Raw genomic sequence first — 19545 nt, forward strand, 5'->3', positions numbered from 1 at the left:
TGCATTTGAGCTGGCAGGGGACCAGCGCGTCTGGCAGTGCTGGGGCCTGGCACGGGCCCCCTGGCAGGCAGGGAGAGGCCCTAGCCCCTGGGTTCAGCCAGCAAAGCTCCCATGCTCCACCATAGAAGAGCAAACTGGGGGCAAAAGGGAGTTTACCTCTCTGTTTATTGGATTTTTTATTTTTTTTCTTTTGGCACATTTCAGCCCAAAACTCTTTGGGATTTTGAGCATGTGCCAGAGCAGCTGCAATTTTTTTATTTCTCTCTCGCTTTTTTTTTTTTTTTAAATCATTTTGCTGAGTCTGTGTGAAAATGCCCCAGAAAGCAGTAAAACTTGTCAAGACACTCCCAGCGCTGGCTTGCTCGGAACAGCATCTCCAAAGGCAGAGACATTCCCCAAAGCATTGCATGCTGACAGCCCCAGCCCCAGGGCCCTGCCACATCTGTGTTTTTCCCCCCCTTCTCGAGCTGGGGACAGGCATACCTCGACGGGAAGAGGGGACATTTGTGTTCCCCTTTGTTCACAGGGTACAGCTGTGACCCAAGTGGCCCCCGCTGCATCCCCGGTCCTGATGCTGAGCAAGAGGTAGAGTTTGGAGCAATGTGGTTAATGGGTCCCCATCCTCATTTGGGGGGGGGGGGGGGAACACGACGACACTATTTTGCACAGGGCCAGGCTCTTGGGACAGGGGTGGCGGGTGGGGGTAAAGTCCAGGGGACCTAAGGAGAGGACCAGGTCCCATCTCAGCACCCCAAATGCCACGGCCCCTGGCAGGGAGCAGGTTCTGGGTGGGCAGAGGGCAGGAGACCCCTGGCCCAACCTGTTCCCTGTCTCCTGGCATAAGGTCCTTTTTTATTAATGCCCATATTGAAGCCAATATGAATTAACTGGAGAGCAAGACCTAGGGACACAGCCCCGTGGGCTTCTCCGATGTCCAGCGTGGGGCTGGGGGGCTCCGGCTCAGGGAAACAGAGCTGTTAACCTCAGCCTGGCACCTTTTCTCCACGTCTTTGTCCTATTCTTTCGTTAAAGCCCAAAGTGATGCTAAAGGGGCATCAAAGCTAACTGGAGGAGGTGGCAACTGGGGCGCACCCGGAGGGGGAGCGGGGCTGAGCTAAAACCCACAACATGGGCTTTAGTCACAACCTGCCTTTTCCTTTATCCTGGGCAAATCACTTGTCTGTGCCTTGGTTTCCCCAAAAGTAAAATAATGCTATGAAGGGAACACAGTGAGACATAACTAACTTGGGGTTTGGGTGAGGGGACAAGGATGAGGTGGCCCTCTCCGACCTGGACTTGCCCAGCTCTCCTGCTGTGTTGCCAGCACTCTGCCCCCCCCCAAATCAACTCTAACCCTGGCCAGCGGGCAGGAAAGCATCTTCCATCAGACAAAATCAGATCAGCACTTGGCTCCCAGCGACAGGAGTGTGAGCCTTATGGATGAAGCAATTCCCCCTGTCCCTTGATTAATAACAAGGCAGGCCTGTGGAGCAAGGGCAGGGGGGATGCTGTTTAATTGACTCTGTGTTTTTGAAACAGCAGCTTAATGACTAGGTTCAAATTAGCTAGACTCACCTTTTCATCCTGGGAAATTGAAATGAAACGTGGATTGCTCTGGCACGCCCTCCCCCCCCACGCCAGCCTCTTAAAAATACATCTCCAACTAAACCAGTTGCATTTCTCATGCTTGGATTTTTCATCTTTTATTAAGCAGATAAATTGTTATTGTTTAAAACAACAATGAAATTCCTTCACACCCATGTAAATCTCCTGGTTTTAACTGCAGATCTAGGGATGAGGCTGGGGATGAAACTCAAATGGGAAAGCCTGAGATGCTTATGCCTGCAATGAAATTATAAATCCACATCCCGGAGCAAACGAACAGTAGGAGGCAGCCAGAAATCTCCATCAGCAGAAGCGCTGAGCTGCAGCAAGGGATGGAAGTTGCAAGTGGAACCGTTAAGGCACCCAAGCCAGGAGAGCTGTTGGCATTTCTCCTGGTGACATCCTGCACAAATGGAGCCGATTCAGGCAAGAACATCTAATAGGGGAGCCCATGGCATTAAATCAGCCTGGGATTCAGTGCTGTGGCCTGCTCCTTACCCCTGATTTCTTCCCTCAGTTTCCCCATCTGTAAAATGGAGGACAAACTGCCAACCCCTGCTTGAAAACCGCTGTCAGATGCAGAAAATGTAACTGAATCGCTCAGCGGATGCTCGTCGGCTGTCACGCAACAGATCAAGGGCACAGGACACTCCGCTCCAGCAGCCTGCATCCCCTAAGCCCCGTGACCAGCAAGGCTTTTGCCAGCCTGGACCAAGCAGCGATGAATAAAGAACAACAATTCTGCCCTGGAAGGAAGTCACCCTAACGAGGGACTTGGCCTTTCTCATCCTCAAAGCCTAATTAACCAAATCATCCACATTTGTGGGAGGCTTTAGTGGGAGTGGAGAGGGGCAAGAAGAGAGCTCCAAGGAGGAATGGCTAATGGTGAGCGCTGTCTCCACGTGGGCTGTGGGTGCTAGTGGGGTGCACCATGTTATTGCCATGGGAGCCTGGCATCTTCCCAGCCCTGCTGTGGCTGCCCGTGAGCTTGGCGCTGCTGCAAGGGCCGGCGGAGCCCGCTGTGGGGGCACGAACGTGGGAGCCCTGCCTGGGTTGGGGGCTGTGCTCATTCCTGGTGTCACGGTACTGTCTGCGCCCCGTTTGTCCCACTTTCCCTGTTGGATAGGGAGGGGAACGGATGTATCGGTCCATAATCCCCTCCATGGGGTAAGCCTCCGGTGCGGAGAGGGGAACTCACAGCGAGGTGGGTGCCTCGACCCTGTCGCAGGGCAGTGGGGGTGATATGGGGTGAGGGGGGTGCAAGCAGGCTGGGGGACCCCAGGCAGGGTGGTGTGGGGGTACCCCCCATGGGGTGCTGGCATGGGGGCCGGGACCCCAGGCAGGGTAGCCCCGGGGCTGGGGGAACCCAGGCTTGCTTAGGGAGAGGGAGGCAGGGGGGGAGACCCCCCCCCGCTTCGGGCACAGCAAAGCGGGGAAGGGACCCCCGTGCCCTTCCCTTTATGTCACCGCGGCTTCCACCCATTTCCCCCACCCGCAGCTCAGCCCGGGGCGGCGAATCCTCCCTGGCCCCGTCCCTCCCCCGCGTTCCCGGGGCGGTGCGGCCCGGCCCGGCGGGGGGCGCGGGGGGCGGCTCTTACGCCCGCTCCGCCGCCGCCGTACGGCCAGGCGCGGCGGGCAGCGGGGAGAACCGCCGCCGCCGCCCCCGGGGCCGGGCCGGGGTCCGGCCGGAGCCGCCGCCGCCGCCCCCGGGGCTGCGGCTCTGCCCGCGCCGCCGCCGCCGCCGCCGCGCCATGGGCAGCCCGGGAACCGGAGCCGAGCGGTGAGTGCGGGGTCCCGGGGAGCGGGGGGGGGGGAGCGTCGCTGGGTCGTGTTGGACTGGACCGGGCCGGGGGAGGTAGAACCGGGCTGGGGGGCGGCCGCGGAGCCCCCCGGGGTCACCCTCTTCCACCTGCCCCCGGTAACCCGAAACCGGTTCCCCGGGGGTCTGCCCGGCCGGTGCCCAGCGCCCGGGGCTGCAAGGCCCCTCTGCTGGCCGCAGCCTCCGGCTGGTGGCTGGGGAGGGGGGGGTCAGCCCCGGCTGGGGGGCTCGGTGAAGGCACCGGTGGGTGGCAGGGCTGTTGCCCACCCCAACCCCGGTGCCGGGTGGGTACCGGGGGTTTAAGTGGCCTCAGGCGGAGAGCTGCACCGGGAGGTCCAGTCTGAACCTACCCGGTTCCATCCTCCACCCCGGGGCTCCGGAGGGTCTGGTACCTGCAGTCTCCCCACCCTCGGGGCTGGGGCTGCTGCTGGCAGCTCTCCCCGTAGCCTCTTCCCGGCAGACCCGAGCGGGTCTGAACATCGCCAGGCGTCAGGAAGGGTCTTTCCCCATCTCGCATCGCTCCTGTTTTCCCCTCAGTTCTGCAGGTTCTCGCTCCTCGCCACCCCAGGGCCCTGCCTGCCCCCTTCGTTCGGCATCCTTGATTTTAGGGCTAGGCAGATTCTCCTGTCAAAAATCCCAGGGTTGGTTTAAATGCAAATGTTACCGGCGTTGGGTTTCTCGGGGAAATGGAGCAGGCAGCAATCGCAGCATACGCGGCTCCTATCGCCGTTCTGGAAGAGCAGCCAGCCTCTTCCTACTCCAGATCCAGAGTACTTTTGTGCCAGTTTCTTAATCCACTTGCAAAGCGGATTGAGCTAAAACCCGACAAAAGGTGCTCTAATTCCCACGGCGTTCGTGCAAGGGAGCGATTGCAGAAGAGCAGCTGCTCTTGAAATTCGTGCCCAGCCTTGCCCTGAGATGAGGTTTTGGGAAGGAGAAAAGAGCAAACGGGAGGAGAGAGGATAACAGAAGCAGGCAGAGCGCCTGCAAAATAGATCGAGAGCAGGTCGGTGCGTGAATCTGCAGCCTGGCAGCACCCGGAGCACGAGCACATCCCTTTGGAGTGAAGAGCATCGGCTGCACCAGCCAGAGAGGCTGGACCCCAGGGACGGACCAGGCTTGGGGATGCTCGGTGGGCCGGTGAGGACCAGCCTGGGCCTTTCAAAGAGCTCCCACTTGCTGCTTAGTTTTGTGGCTTGGTCTTGGCTGCCAATGTGGTGCTGCCCGCTCTCGCCCTGGCTGGGGATGTGCTGCCCGTGGGCAGGAGGCTGTCGTGCCCGGAGCAGACCGCCCCGGCGGGCGCTGGTTTACCCAGGTCCAGCCCTGCTGCCGAGGAGGCACCACGAGAAAAGCCGCGTCTAGAGAGGGAAAGTTCCTGCAAACCTGTGTCTCAATCAAATCACAAGAAATTAAAAAAAAAAAAAAAAAAAAACACCACCAAACTGAAAAAGCAGAGTTGCCCAGCAGCTCGGTGCAATACGTTCATGTGCGTCTTTAAAGCCGGGGCCGGATTCTGTTGCTGGCCTTAAAAATGCAGAAATGCAGGTGGTGAACCCTGCGATAACCCCTTGGTAAAGGAGGGGGCCTTGAGGTTTTGCACCTCAAAGCTCTGCCCTTCGCCGCTGCTTCGTCATCCCTTCGGCTGCAGGATGGAGACTGGGTTAAGGTCCCTGCTGCCTGCACCCCCGTGCCCCAGGGCATGGCAAGAAATGTGGTGCGCGTCTGCGCGTCCTTTAAACAGGAGAATAATTCAAGATGTGTTGGGGAGCTGCCAGTTTGACAGCCTGTGATTGATCCGGTTTAATTTGAGCTAATGTATTTATTATCGGCCTTTCCGTGGCGCTCGTTAAGGTGGAGGGGAGGGAGCAGAGTTGCTGCCTTTTGCTGCTGGAGGACTGGCAGTGCCAAGTGTGTTTTGGCCGGAGCAGCTGGGAGAGGTGGCTGCTGATCCCCCCAACATTTCTGATGGTTTTCAGAGGTTGCAAAAAATTGCACTTGGATGTCTGCAGCTTTTCCCAAAGCCTTTGGTCCTCAGTTGAGCTGAGCTTGGGGAAAGATGCTCTCAAACAGGGCAAAGCCCAGCCTGCAAAACAGCTGGAGAAGCACCCCAAGAGCGGGCAGCAAACGTGTTCCCACCGGCTTGGGGAAACAGGAGGCAAAGCAGCTTCATGAAAGAGTTGTGGTTTGGGGGCTTAAAAATCAGCAAATTTTGCTTTTATCCTGCCCTGTTGGGAGGAGGGAGCTGGAGGACCAGAGAAACGGGGGCTGGGTTGCGTTTCACCCCTCTTGGGCTACACTTCTGAGCTGCCCCTTGGCATCGATGCCTGGGGTGGGAAGCGGCTGTGCCAGGCTGAGCGAGGGAATCTCTGCAGTGGCAGAGCCAGGGCATCTCCCCGGCATGGCCGGATCCTGCACCACCTCCCGCTGCTGCCAGGTTCAGCCCTTCCCAGGGGATGCGCTTGTGCCGATCCCTCACTGAAGATAGCAGGGCCGGGGGCTTTTTTCCTATTTTTTTTAGAGTTTTGAGTTCAGGAATGTCTCCTTTTATTAGCTGTGTTAATCCTGCATCACAAGATAACGCATCCCTCGCTCCAAGGCCCAAACCTAATCACTGCGCTTTCCCTCCGAGCATCAGCACGGGCCCGAATTAAACATTGAATTTGAAGCCCGATGGTATGGACGGACAAGAGCGCCCGGCTGTATTTGCGCTCAGCGTTTAAAGGCTTTAAATTGATGTTGTTGGAATCAATTTTTTTCAACTTCTGGTTGTCGGCTCGCCACTGTTTCACCCCCGAGCATCCCGCCAGGGAGCAGGTGGCCCCTCTCCACTCGGCGGCGCGGGAAACCAAAGCTGCCATAAAGCAGGAGGAGCAGACGGTCGCAGAGGAGCTGGGCTGCTCCAGCAGATCTGAGCTGCTGCGTTCACATCCCCGGGATGGGAGCGAGCTGTTGCCGTAGCCCTGGAAATAACATCGGGAATGTAAAGCACGTGGACGGGTGCGTTTTGCGTGGGCAGCGGTAATTCCCGCGCCGCCGGCTCGCTGCGGCGTGGGCAGCCCGGTGGGATGCCTGTCACCAGCAGCATCTCCCCAAGCACCAAATCCCACATCTTGGAGCTAAGGGACCCGGGGGCCAAGCGAGGCCATCCTTGAGCTTGTCCCCTGCCCTGCTGAATCACCAGGTGGCTATAAAACATGTATCCTGTGCCTCAGTTTCCCTGTCTGTAAATGGATATAGTCCGGAGGCCTGGTTTTGTAGGTTCATATGCTCTCTCAGACAGCCAAAATCCTGCTGCCTGTCTGTGTCTGCAGCTGTAAAGTGATGAATGAATTGCCCGAGAAGGGTGGAGGGGGCATCATGCAGCACCTCTCCCATCCCTGGGGAAGGGGCTGCAGCGCGGGGGCGGATGGTGCTGCCAACAGAGGTGCCGCCGGAGCCCGAAGGGCAGCTTTGTGAGTCCTGGAAAAACACCAAAATGAACAGGCGAGGGCAGAAATGTTCAGAGCAGAGATTTGAGAGGAGATGAAGGAAAGCAATAAAACCCACGAGAGCGTTTGGAAAAGATGCCGAGAGCCGCTGCGGCTCGCTGGCTGTGGTAGGGAAATTGATTGGGCTTCGGGCGTTATCGGTTGACTTTTCTGGGAGGCTATTTTTGAAGTTTATGTGGGTTTACCTTGAAAGATGAAGCAAATGCTTCTATGAGGGTTGGCTCTGGGGATGCGGGAGCAAGGGGGGCTGGACTGCGGCATCGCTCGGCCGTTGGCAGCGGGCACTAGGCAGCTGTCAGCAATGACATGTGCTGGTTTCTCCTTCTTTTGATCCCTTTGCTTTAAGTTGTGATGCTTTGGGGCTGTAGCTGGACCCCCATGCTGGCCTGGGGGTGCCCCAGGCCCATGGGGTGTCAGAGGTGGGGGCTGAGACTGGGCAGGACAGGGAAATGGCACTTGTCATCGGAGAGCAGGGGCTGCCCTTCCCTCTTCTTCACAGAAAATGGGCAAACTGAGGACAGGAGCAAACTCGCTCCACCGCGATCAAATAGCAGGGACTTGGGGGGATAATTTGGGCAAACTGTGAGAAACGGCTTCCCTGTGGATGAGTTTTAAAAAAAAAAAAAAAAATCTAACCATGAAGGGTCTGGGCTGCGATCCCCAGGCTGCCATGGTACCTTGACATCCGTGTGGGCACTCAGCGGCCGGGATCCCGGGTACCAGGCTGGGGAGCAGAGGCAGCGTCTGTCTCGCCAAGCGGCTCGGTCCCAAGCGGCGAAGCCGGCCGCAGCCTCGGCACGTGCCCTCCTCCTTCTCACACTGTCTGGCTCAGCCCAGCTCTTTCCTTGCTTTCCTGACTTCCTTCCCCTGAATTTTTCATGCCAGTATGAGCTTCGCAGCAGTTTTCAGCCCCATCCATCATACAGGTTTGGTTTTTAAAGCTGCATCCCAGCTCTTAACCGCTCGGACCTGGAGCACCGGGGCTTCTTGTTCAGCTCCCGATGTGCCAGCCAAAATAGCAGCGGCCGCATACCGTAGTGGAGAGGAACAAGTGTCACTGAGAATTAAAATGACAGATCCCAGCATCAAGGTCTCCGAGGGTTTGTGCTTTATTAAGCAGCAGTGAGTTCATGGGAAAGGACTTTCACCCGGAGCACTGGTTGTGTCTACAAGAAAAGAGAACCGGGGACTATATTTAGGTTCAGCCGTGTGATGGCGAGGCAGGGCCAGGCATCACGGGAGGTGAGCTGGGCATCTTCGGCCCCGTGAGGGTCAGCCCTGTCCCTGCAGAGCCTGGGGAGGATTTGGGGACGATGCGGGGACCAGGTGATGGGAATGGCTCAGCTTTGAGATGCTGCAGCGGGATGACCCGCGGTGCTGTGGGGCAGGGTTCCCCTCGCTTGTGCAATGGCCTGTTTTGGGGTCTTGCATGCTCAGACCCACCTCAGCCATGGCCGAGCGCATGTGGTGTGGCCAGGATTCACCCTGTCTGCAACTTGCTCGTGGGCAGCATCCATCCTGCCACCAGGTTAGGAGAAAAGGGGGGGCTATGACCCTGAGCGTGAGCCGATGTTCGCACCCATCGGTCCCTGCCCGATGCTGCGTGGTTCCCTCTCCCTAAAATGTGTTTTTGTGATGATGGAGGTTATTTAATAGATCAATGTTTTATCTTTTTGCCTTAGGGTCTCCCTCTTCCCACCGCCCCCTCCTATTAAAAATTCATTGTTTCTCTCAGATACTGTTGCTAGAGGGAGACGGGGAGAAATAAAGGAGGTTCTTGGAAAGGAGGAGGGAAAATATTTAATAGCAAGAAATAGAAGAAACATTTGAAACAAATATTGTCCCTCTCTCCCTCTTCGCTGCCCTGGGTGCATTTGAGCCCAAGCGCTGCCCCTGTCACGTCGCAGGACCCCGATGCTCCTGGCAGACTCGAGGAGGTCGTCTGGGACCTGGGGTAAACCTGGGCGGTGGGGACAGTCCTGCTCCTGCCCGGGGCCGAAGAACCCATCGCCGTGGAGGTGGCGAAGCCCCCGCTGCCTTCAGAGCTGGGAGCGTGGGGACATTGTGGCTGTTTTGCGCAGCAAATGCAAGCAGACGCAGGAGGGAAGAAGCAGCGAGAACGTGGACCTGGAGCAGGGTGGGGGGATGCGCCTGACCTCTGGCTCGTCTCCTGTCCTCGGCATCTCCAGAAAAGTCCCTGTGAGGCCTCGCTTGCTTTTCCTGCTTGATTCGGACACTGTTTTGGTCCAGGTGGGTGAGAGGGTGCGTTTGCAGGCTGAAATAATTTAGAGTGGGATTGATGGGCTGCATGCTGTGGGGCCAGTTCAGCTGGCCCTGCGATACGAGGGGCTTTGGCTGTAACGTGGAGCCGTTGGGCGGCCAGGTAGGCTGGAAAATAACCGAAGTCAGGGGAACGGCAGCATGCTGTCTGTAGGATGGACCATGGCTGGACTGAGTAGGACCCAGGCGGGCTCAGGAAGGCGCTTTTCATCTTCAAAAGGCCTCGTGAGCATGGTCCTCATGATGCACCTCGTGGGTCAGTTAAGCAGCAGAGGTTTGCAGAGCACCATCCTGCAGTATGGAGCAGGGTAATTAAAGTGGCTCTGGCCGAGCATCCCATCCAAACTCCATCAGCTGAGTCTCCACGGTGACTCTGGTTTATGGATACTATAGCATCTCAAATGAGGCGAGTGGTTTTGCTTCCCCTCGGGGGAAGCAGGAGGTGTTGAGCTCTGTGCCCAGAGCCGTGCCTGGCTGCTGTTTCGGACCTGGTCCTGGCGGTGCAGCCAAAGGAGAAAACTGTAAGGGTAGTTGGTGCTTCTGGCCTGTTTTTCCAGAGGGTCACCCGGTCTGACCTTCCCCGTACTTGGGACAGCTGGGCACCAACGCTTCAGTATTGCCAGAATGAGCTATTTTGTATTTTTCCATTTAAATCTCATTTGAAGGAAAGTCCATCTGGTTCCCTTCGTGCTGCCAGAGGAAAAAGGCTGCTCTCAGGTCAGCTTTCTATGGGGCATCTCCTCGCTGGAGACACAGGTGAGGTCACACAGCCAGGACCTCTGTCTCTTCTTCTTTCCATCACAGCAACAAGGTGGGGTGGAGCAGGGCCCCCGTAATTGAACGGTAATTGGGGATGGAAAATGAGCAGGACCCTGCAATTGCAAACTGAAGATGAAGTGACATAAATGAGATCTAAATTGTGACCTTTTTCCATAAGCAGGAATATTAACCAAGTGCGACAAATGGAGGGGGGAAGAAATAATCCTGCCTTCGTTAGTCCTAGTGCCCAGGGCTGACGTGGAGCTGGAGCCTTTGGTCCGCTCCCAGGGAAGCGCAGCTGGCGATGCCGGACATCCCTCCTCGCCGTGCCCGATGCCCCAGCGGTGTGTCACTCCAGGAGTTATTTTGGAGGCTGTACCCTTTCCATCATCAGTTCAGGGAGCGGTTTCTCTTCTTGCCTTCAGGGTCACTTTTTTGCATCAAACACCAGCCATGTGGCAAAGCAATTTCCAGCTTAGGGACTATCCTGCTGGGGTTCAGCACCCCTGCCTTTCCCCTGCCTTGCTCAGCCCTGCACCAACCTCTGGAAATTCAGGCCCAAGTTGTTTGCTGTTGTAGTGGAAAATGGGGCTGTGATCTGATGGATCGGTCTCGTCCATCACCGGACACACTTCTGTCACGGCTGCCCGCTTGGGGTTTTTTTTCCCATTAATTTGCCCTGAGGGTCTCGCTGGGTTGCGGCTGTTGCTGGCCCGTGAGTTACGGTTCATGCCGGGACACGGGCAGAGCCATCCTCAGTGCAGGGATTGCTCGATGCTGGGCTGGGGACCTATCGATGCTGGCTCGATACTGTGCTGCTGGGGTTTGGCTTAGCGGTCTCCACCTTGGTGACTTCCCACTTTCCCAAGACTCTTAAGAAACAGGTCTTTTTAACTCTGTTTCATTTTTTAACAGCTCTGCCCCATCTCTCTGTTTCTCTCCTTGGGGTCATTTCTGGCTGTGCCCCCCCCAGAAGCCGGGAGACACTGTGTCCCCGCTGGGCTGCTGCTGTGGATGGGTGGAGCTGATTTTTTTCCTCCTTCCCCAATGGTTTTCCAAATTTTCCCATTTACTTTTGCAGAAAGATGCTCTTTGGGGGCATGTTGCTAAGGGAGAGGATTTCACTGAGGATTTCAAGTGAACGGCCCGTGACACCCCCTCCACGATAATGCGTCATTTTTATTTATTGTTCATATTTCAATAACTAAAGGTCAAACAGAAGCCCGGCCGGCTGGGAAGTCTGATGTTATTTACACTAATGAGGAAAAGTCTCTGGCTTACTGCTCTGTGTTCCGCTGTCCTGGATGCTGGGACAGCATGATGCTGGCTGGCCAGACCCTGGGCACTGTCGGGTGTCCTGCGACCATGAGCAGCAGCGTGGGGATGTTGAAGGGCTCCTGGGGTCCAGGTCTTTTGTGATCTGGGGGGCTGTGGGTCCCTCGTGGGCTGGGATGAGCTGCAGATTTGCTGCTGTGCACGTCTGCAGGCTCCGGCTGGAAGAGTTGGTATGCTCCTGCCCTAGAAGAGCTTGACTTGGGCATCCTGGTCTGGTTCTCTGGAGGTAGAAGTGTCTCTGCTGATTCCACAGGACCCCCGGGTCCCATTTGGCTTTTGGCTTTGCTGCCGAATTTCTTCAAGAGACTCCCGTGTGCAGAACTTGCACCTTAGCCTCCTCGATGGAGAGGCAGGTCCTGTGCGGTACCTGGGAAGAGGAGATTCATCCCCCAGCTCCTCCACCAACTTGGCCTAGAAAAGAGTTAAAATACAAGGCACAGGGGCTAGACGGTGGCATGTGCTCTGGTGGTACGAACACATGGAGAGCTGGGGAGTTGTGCCGGCGGCAGCGTGTGGGACCGGAGGAGGTTTTAGGCCACTTCACCCATGTGCTGGTGGGTCCCGTTTCACAGGGATTAAAATGTATTTGCAGACAAAAAACCTGAAGTAACCTGAAACGGAGGTTGCTAAGTGATGCAGGAGCTGCCAAAAACAAATGCCAAGACCATCAGCTGAGACCCTAATCATTCAGGGGACTGGGAATGATGGGCTCACGTAACACGTGCGGGGCTTTGATAAGCCAAGCCCAGGCGGTCTCTAAAGCAAGTTTAAATGCCACGTTCACACCGCGCAGGCAGGTCCAGAGGCAAAGCTGCTCCGTGCTTCGCTGCCTGCAGGGAGAGCAGGAGAGGGGCCGGTAAGTGCAGGGAGTTGAGCAGATTTTGGTTTACTGAAATTTGGTTTCAGCAGGTTTGCAATAAATACATGGGCACGTCCAGCTTGCTGGAATTTGTATTAAATTTTGCTTTTTCCATCCTCAGTAGCTGGAGCCTGGCCTTCAGGAGCAGCAAGCCGAGCTGCTCTGTCATAGTTGTACTTAACTCTTGGATGGTGATGCCACCGAGCATCGCCCGCGGTGCCTCCTCCACCCCTGCTGAAACACATGGAGGTGCTGGAGCATGCAAGGTCCCACATGTGTTGCTGCAGTGCAAAACATCTGCTTTCCTCCCAATTATCACATCACTTGGGCATTAGAGGAGCCCCACCTGCTCTGCAGGTGCCAGCACCATGTAGCTGAAACAGAGAATTGTGCATCACCACTGTGGAGGCTGTGATCCCTCGAAGCACGTACGCTGGATTGACTCACTAGACAAAATCCTTGCTGAATTGCACCACGTAGTTGCTGTTGGTGCCGCAAACTTCCCCTTGCAAGCGCTGAGGGCAGGCTGAGGTGTGTCTGGGTCCTTTCCCCATAGCAGGGCTGGTTTGGGTTGCCGTCACCTTTATTTGAAGTGTAGGGTCTGAATCACTTCTACACGTGTGCATGCATCAGCCACCCGTGCTGCAGGGTCCTGCGTGGGGACGTTCCCCAGCTGAGGGGATGCGATCACTCTTGGGATCTGTGCTGGGCTTTTCCCATCCTGCTGCCAGCCCCGGAGCGCTCCCTGTCCCTGTTGTCCCAGTCCTGCCACAGCCTCGGGCCAGCCCAGAGAGGCTGATGCATCCCCTGGCTCCACCAGCAAACCCTGGCACGTCCATGGCAGATTTCCTTGCTGCGGTTGCTAATGGGGGGGATTTTTAGCACTGCTCCTTCTTTGCTAGCTGCTCTCTGTTGGCATGCATCCCTGCCAGGGCCCGAGTTAAATGCTGTGCGTGTGCATTCCCACCAGTGATGGCAAAACGGGAGCGTGGGGGAGGATGAGGTGAAGGGCTGAGTGTATTGCTGGTGATATGTGACCTTTCAGCAGCTGGAAATGTGAGTGCTTGCCCTCCCAGGGAGAAACTTGGGTCTCCCAGGCAGTGCGGATAAGGGGAAGGTCTTCTGGAGCAGGGAATGAGCCGGGATTGTCAGTCACCGGTTGCTGCCTTGCACCCCTCCCCAAGGGGCCATGTGTGACCCCAGCTCGGGGGTGGCCGGGGAAGCAGAGCCCCCACACGGCTGAGCCTCAGCCGGCGGGTTTTAGGGGAATCCCTCTGTCTTTTGCTTTGGGGTAGCGATGCTTTCCTGGAGGAATTTTAGCTTTTCCCGAGTGCTGCACGCTGTCAGTTCTCCAGGGACCCCAAAAGTGAGGTTTTGCCCTCCCATGAGCAGCACCTGGATGGTGCTGGGGCTCGCAGGAGCACGCAGGGAGGCTGCAGGGGATGGCCCTACCTGGGCAGGGGCACCCACCCTCCTGGGGTCGGCTCTTGGCTCCCCGTTGTCACCGGGGATGTCCCCCCCGAGCGCTAAGGGGGTTCAAGCCACGTGCCACCAGCTCCGGCTGCCGCTGCAGAGTCGGCTCCTCATTTCTCTGCTGTTCTCCAGCAAATCCCCGCAATGGAAAGCTCCTTTGGCTAAGGCTCCCCGAGCCTCTCTCAGCAGGAATTAACCTCCCCGGCTGCTTCTCCCGTCCTTGGGCAGCCCTGGGACAGCTCGGCCGGGCAGGAGCAAGGGGCAGAGATGAGTCGGGGCCCGAGGGGGGTCTCAAGCAGAGGTCAGAGCCACCACTGAGCTGTAATAGCAGTGTCTCTGCACGGGTGTAGCTGAACAGGACCTGAGTCTGGGACCATTTGTGGTCTGTTAACCAGGAGGAGCTGGATTTCCCCCAAAAAAGGAGCTATTTAAATTCCCTCTGTTACAGGAAAATTAAACTTGATCTGGAGAGCTCAAAACACTTTAGCAAAACTCTAGCAAATCATTTGCTTGCAGGTCAGTGTCCTGCATCGCCTGCAGCAGCCATCAGGGCTGGGAGCATGTCTCAACCCCGCAAAGTGCCCGAGAGAAGGACACCCAAAAGGGGGTCTGGCCAGTGGCACTTCTGCCTCCAAGTTTGGGTGAAATCTCCCCAAATGAGAGGACTCCTGGAGAGCTGGCCATGGGCACCCGCTGCGTGGGTGCCGTCTACTCCTGAAATCCCTGCACGTGATTGCTGGGGAACATTGCCGAGTCCTCCCTTGCTCCACCCCAGAGCTGGCCATGGTGGTGCTGGGCTTGGACGCTCTCCTGTTTGTAAGAGGATTCTTCAAGGTACAAAGTGCTATATAATTTTATATATATAAACTAGGTGAGCTGCAGCGGTCAGGTCACACATCAGGCTGGAGCAACACTAAGGATGCTTCCCCTCTCTGGGAGGTGCCTGCATGCCATGTCCTTGGGATTTAGGGGCATTTATTTGGGATTTCTGTGCTAGACACTGTGGAAAGGTGATTGACAGTCATCTCCTTGTGCTGTTTTGCCCAGAGGAGCCGAGGCTGGCTGTGCCGGACACTTTGCCATTTAAACATCCCTGGTCTCGGATGCCACAGCAGACCCAGATGTCGGTGCAGCCCCGGACCTGCAGAACGGTGAGCGCTCCCCAGGCTTGAGCGGGATGGGGGGGGGTCAGCATCATCACTGCCCTTGCACCCCATGGGGTTTGTGCACTGGGATGCTTGAAATCCAGCTCATTTTTAGCTCATGGCCATCCCTGCTTGGTGGCATTAGCTCCTTCCTCATCCCCACCCTCCTTTTGCAGCGTGGAGCACTCAGTACTCTCAAGCCAGAGGTTTATCCCGTGTAACAGCTAAGAAATCTCCTGCATGTTGCCACAACCCCAAAATGAGCAAGAAATAACTCAAGTGGGGACGTGATGCAAAGCTCAGGGGCATTAAGCTCTAGTACTCGCTCCAAGGTTGCTGGCAGACAGCAGCGGGGACCCCAGCCTTGGCCGCACTGGGATGTATGTGCAGCATCGGTTTGAAGAGCGGTGGTTCGGGTTTTGGACAGGTTTCATTGGATTTGGGAGTCCACCAGCTCCATCCTGGGAGAAGGGCTCTGGAGGCTTTTCCCTTGCTCTGCTGTCGAGATGCCAGCCAGGGAGTTAAGCGATACAGCTCTGCTGTGCCTTTCCCCTCCTGCCATGGAGACTTCTGACTTTTGGGAACCCCTCTGGGGCTGCGTATGGGAAAGGAGATGCTCTCCTGGTCCCACAGCCACAGCTGATGCCCCGAAGCTGTAGATCTGGGGACCGACGCCAGCGTGTCTCGCTCCAAATGTCACCGCTCGCTGCAATCTCTAGCCTGGAGGAGATGTGGGGGTGGTGCAGCTGGACCCCCCCGAGGCCTGGCTGGCCCCCTCCGAAATCTGAGCAGTGAGGCTGGGGGGATCTGCTCTCCGTAGGGCTCAGGCAGGGCTGGGACGAGTCCCCTGGCCCCCTCTCCTCTCAGGGGCTTATTACAGCGGGGGGTTTGGTCTCATGCCTGCCTGGCATGACGAGGTATAGATTGTGATGTCAAGCGTTATTTCACCCTGTAATGGCATTTTGCTTTCTTTGCTCGCTGCTCCCATGATCATAATTGGGATGGCAATAAAATTTCCAATGCAGCAGCTGTCGACAGGTCTTAAAAAATGCATTCAGCCCAGGATTGATGCTGAGCAGAGCTGAAAGGTAGAGGGAAGGCTGTTGCTCTGCACTCTCCTTGCCTGGGATTCCCGCTCCAAGCAGGGTTTCCAGCAGACTGGGGGCTCCGTATCTGCACCTCTCACCCCTCTGCACCCGCAGAGGTTTGCTCGCAGAGCTACGAGCTTGTTTTCCTGCAGAGCGCCAAGCAGTCCTGCTGGGACCGGCTTGTTTTCCACCCATGGCTGCCTCTCCCACCCTGTCCTCGGAGCAGATATCTGTCTGTCAGTCTGGCCTGTCAGTCTGTTCATCCTGCCCACGAGTCCAGCCGTCCGGTCAAATTAAAGCCTCCCAAATGATGTGTCACCCTCCCGAGATGCGGTGCCCATGGGCCGCCCCAGGGCTCCAGGCTCCCTCTCTGGAGGGAAGCTGGGCTCGCCGGCATGCCGGGCACCCCTGCACCTTCCGCCGTGGGTGAAGGCACCCCATGGAGCTGAGCCCTCAGGAACAGGGTCCTTTCTGAGGGTCAAGCCTGGAAACAGCTGCTGTTTTATCCGGGACCCTCAGGGAGGTGGCTGGAACTGCCTTGACTTCATTTTGTGCGGTGCTGCTGGCAAACCAGGCTTGTGGGGGCCACCGCCATCCACATAAGGGATTAAGAGTAGACTTTGCTATCAAAGGTTCAGCGCTGGCAACTAGAGGCATTGATCACAGCGTGATTTATGTGCCAGCCCCCCCGAGGGGCTCAGGCCAGCACCACGGAGATGCTGAGCTTAATGAACGACCTAATCTAACGAGGGCTGGCATGCTAGACCAGGTGGACAAACGAGGTCGTTTGCTGGGGCGAAGCCTGCGGGGAAGCAGCTGGCACTCAGGCTGCTGCGAAGTCCTTGGCTGGCAGCGCGGGGAGGGCTCTGCCAGGCACTGCTGGCCAGACCGGGGCTGGGGGGGGGACACGACGGCTGCGTGCGTGCCAGCCCGAGCGCTCCGCACGCCCCCGAGCAGCGTCATCAATCAGCTTTCTGAAAAGTGGCTAATTACAGCGTATGCTTTTCTGTTATGATTATTAATCATCCTGCTCCTGTACTTCATTTATTACGGAGCTGCCTGGGTTAGAGGAGCAAAGGCGCAGGGTCCCTTCATGTGACGAGGTGGCGCATCCTCCCTGCTGCTTGGGAGCCCCTTTGGGTGATGCATCTGCAGGACATGGGTGCTCCCAGCGTGGGGGGACAGCGTGGGGTGGCCCCAGCACAGCCTGTGCTCTGCCTGGGGACGTCCTGCTTGGCCGGGCTCCAGCGAGCTCCCTCCGTCCCCTTCCATGTGGCTCCAGCCAAGGGCGGCACGCTGGCTTTGGTGCTCTTCGCCGCCGAGGTTTTGCTCCTGGGGTGCTGTGTTTCGGCAGCCCTGGTGCAGAAGGTAAGTGATGAGCTCGTAAAGCGGCCGCACGCCCCGGGAGGCAGGAGGGGGAAGCAGCTGCAGGAGAAGGAGCAAATTCCCCTCTCTCATTTAATGATCTTTATTTGTGTATCCATGGGGGCAGGAGCCCTTGCCAGGAGCGTAGCCCTGTTTTCCGAGATGCTCTGCTTGTAGCCATGATATGTGCATGCCTGACTGTCACGTCTGTGCTGGCCGGGGCTGTTATGGGCTTGTGTTTTGTAACTCTCGGCACCATTGTGGCGTGGGCTTTAAAACTGACGGATGCCAGGAGGATGTTTCCCAGGGGCTCAGGTTCCCCATCCCTGCTCCTGGTGCTAAGCTGGGCAGAAAATTGAGTACGGGCAAACCTTGGGCCCTGGGTTGGTTCAGATGGGGAGCTTTGCAAAGCCCAGAGCCCCTGGGCTGTATCCTGCCCTTTGGTGAGAGAGGAAGGTGGTTTTACAGGGGGAGTCTCCTAGACCCAGGCTGCCTCTGAGCTCATTGCTTGGTCCTCTCCCAGCTGGGTGGGTGCTCAGGGACAAGGACTCCACAGGGGTTGTGGCCAGCAGCTGGTTCTGGTGACAGACAGTGATGGCAAAACATTGGGGGAAAATCCCGGGGATGTGGGCTGTCAGCCTGAATTTGTCTTCCAGACCCTTATCATCCTGCCCATGACGTTAACAGGCTTCTGCAAATTAAAAGTTCTCACTGCGCAGCAGAAATTTGCTGGGAATCCTCAAAAAAATAACCCCTGGTGCCCGTCCGGGGACCACTGCCTAAAGCCAAGTTCAACTCAAGTGTTTCTGCTGGGTGCTACTGGAACAGCTCACTGGCAGTTTTGGGCACAGTTGAAGACGGGGAGTCAAGCTCAGCCTTAGTTCCCATGTGGTCTGGCAGGTACTGAAGTTGCTGAAATCTGGGCCAGGTTTGCTCTCAGCCAGCATTTCCCAGTAGCAGTTCAAGATTCAGATCTGGCTGGTGGTGTGGTGCAACTGCTTGGGTCAAAATAAGGGTATAGCACCCACTTGTCCTGCTCTCCCTTCCCTCATTTTAGAGGAGTTATTCACCTTGGTAGAGAAATAAAGATGCTCATGGAATATTAAATACCTCCCCAAAGCCCCTGTTGCTGATGAGTGGCTTCTGCACCTCGTTCCCTAGTACACGCAGTGACCTTTTAGAAATGTTGTACATTGTGGTCGTATCTAAATGTCTTCTCTCCTGGGAGCATCTTGTGGAGACAGAGATTCAGACATGATATCTATCAAGAAGAAAAGCAGATTGCGGCCAATCTGTGGCTGCCTGTGCAGTATTGCCTGGGCCACGTGCTCAAGAATCATAAGGTTGTCTCTAAAAATAAGCGGTGGCTTCTTTTGAGTTGTCTCCTTGGCGTCTTAACTCATTAGGGAATCCTCGTTTCTGGGTTTTTGCAGCATTTGCGAGGGCTGGGAGTTTCCACGTGGGAGGAAAGTGGAGAGTCCTGTGGTCGCGGCTGTTGAGGACTCAGCTAGGACTCAGGATGGGATCGCAGGGTGGGAAGATGGCTCCATGAAGACGTCAGTTGTGGCTTTTTCTGGGTAGAAAAGGTAAATCCTGCCTCCGCTGAAAGCTCACTCGGTCTTGCTGCTCCAGCATCGTCTCGGCTGGCCCCGAGACCTGGGGCTGTTGAGCAGGGGGAGATGCGTGAGATGCAGTAGCTGCCAGTCACCAAAATAACTCCCTTCTATATAAGGTTTTCACATTTTTCAAGCAGTACCTTTAAGTTATGCTTCAGGACATTTTCTGCAGTGACCCAGCAGGAGCCCGTCTCCTCGCACAGACATCTCTCCTTTCACGCTTTCTCTCCCCATTTCTGCGAGTCGTCAGGAAAACCTGTTTCTGTTTGAGCAGCCTCGAGAGGGACACAAGCGTGACTATCAGGAGCACGGCCACCTCGGGTCCCAGCCCTGCTGCTGGGCTCTGCCGTGGCTGTTGGGCGCAGTCACTTGCCCGCCTGGTACCCCGGGGAGCCCCGGCCTCGGGACATGCGTCAGGTCCTGCAGGCACGAGCCACCGCGGTGGCAGGGGACCCACCGTACGGAGCCTGCCGGGTGCCCTCCTGCTGCCGGGGCTGCCCCGCCACCCACCCAGCCGCTCGGTTCTCCCCTCTGCTCCCCCAGCTCTGCCCTCCTGCCTGCCCAGCCTGGTTTTGCTGGGAAATGAGCTGACCCAGAAAAACATGCTCTGGGTGCACCGAGAGAGCGGCAGAGCTGGGAGAATTTGTTTCCCAGTCAGACTCTGATGGGATTAGGAATAACTCCCTGCTAGATAATTCTCCATTAGGTCTGGT

At 56.8% G+C, this 19545-nt stretch overlaps 2 protein-coding genes across 6 annotated transcripts in view; one reads left to right on the forward strand and one right to left on the reverse strand.

The window, feature by feature from the left end:
* The first annotated feature begins 1668 nt into the window (after positions 1-1668).
* Positions 1669-19545, forward strand: part of LINGO3 (leucine rich repeat and Ig domain containing 3) — a 29196-nt gene continuing 11319 nt past the window's right edge. Inside the window, exons 1-2 of one of the 5 annotated variants that reach the window (XM_052801869.1) lie at positions 1669-2490; positions 14666-14769. The gene's annotated coding sequence lies outside the window, so the exon portion shown is untranslated. Of the gene's footprint in view, positions 2491-3258; positions 3386-9003; positions 9163-14402; positions 14453-14665; positions 14770-19545 lie in introns of those variants that run through there. The other 4 variants (XM_052801868.1, XM_052801872.1, XM_052801871.1 and 1 more) reach the window with 4 other exon arrangements.
* On the reverse strand, positions 3022-3384 carry LOC128148258 (translation initiation factor IF-2-like). Its single transcript, XM_052801874.1, has 2 exons — positions 3353-3384; positions 3022-3309 (listed from the first exon to the last, which is right to left on the reverse strand). The coding sequence occupies exons 1-2, from the start codon at positions 3356-3358 to the stop codon at positions 3064-3066; spliced, it is 252 nt and encodes an 83-aa protein (XP_052657834.1). The 5' UTR covers positions 3359-3384; the 3' UTR covers positions 3022-3063.

Source organism: Harpia harpyja, chromosome 11 (genome assembly GCF_026419915.1).
Source record: "Harpia harpyja isolate bHarHar1 chromosome 11, bHarHar1 primary haplotype, whole genome shotgun sequence".
Classification (NCBI taxonomy): domain Eukaryota; kingdom Metazoa; phylum Chordata; class Aves; order Accipitriformes; family Accipitridae; genus Harpia; species Harpia harpyja.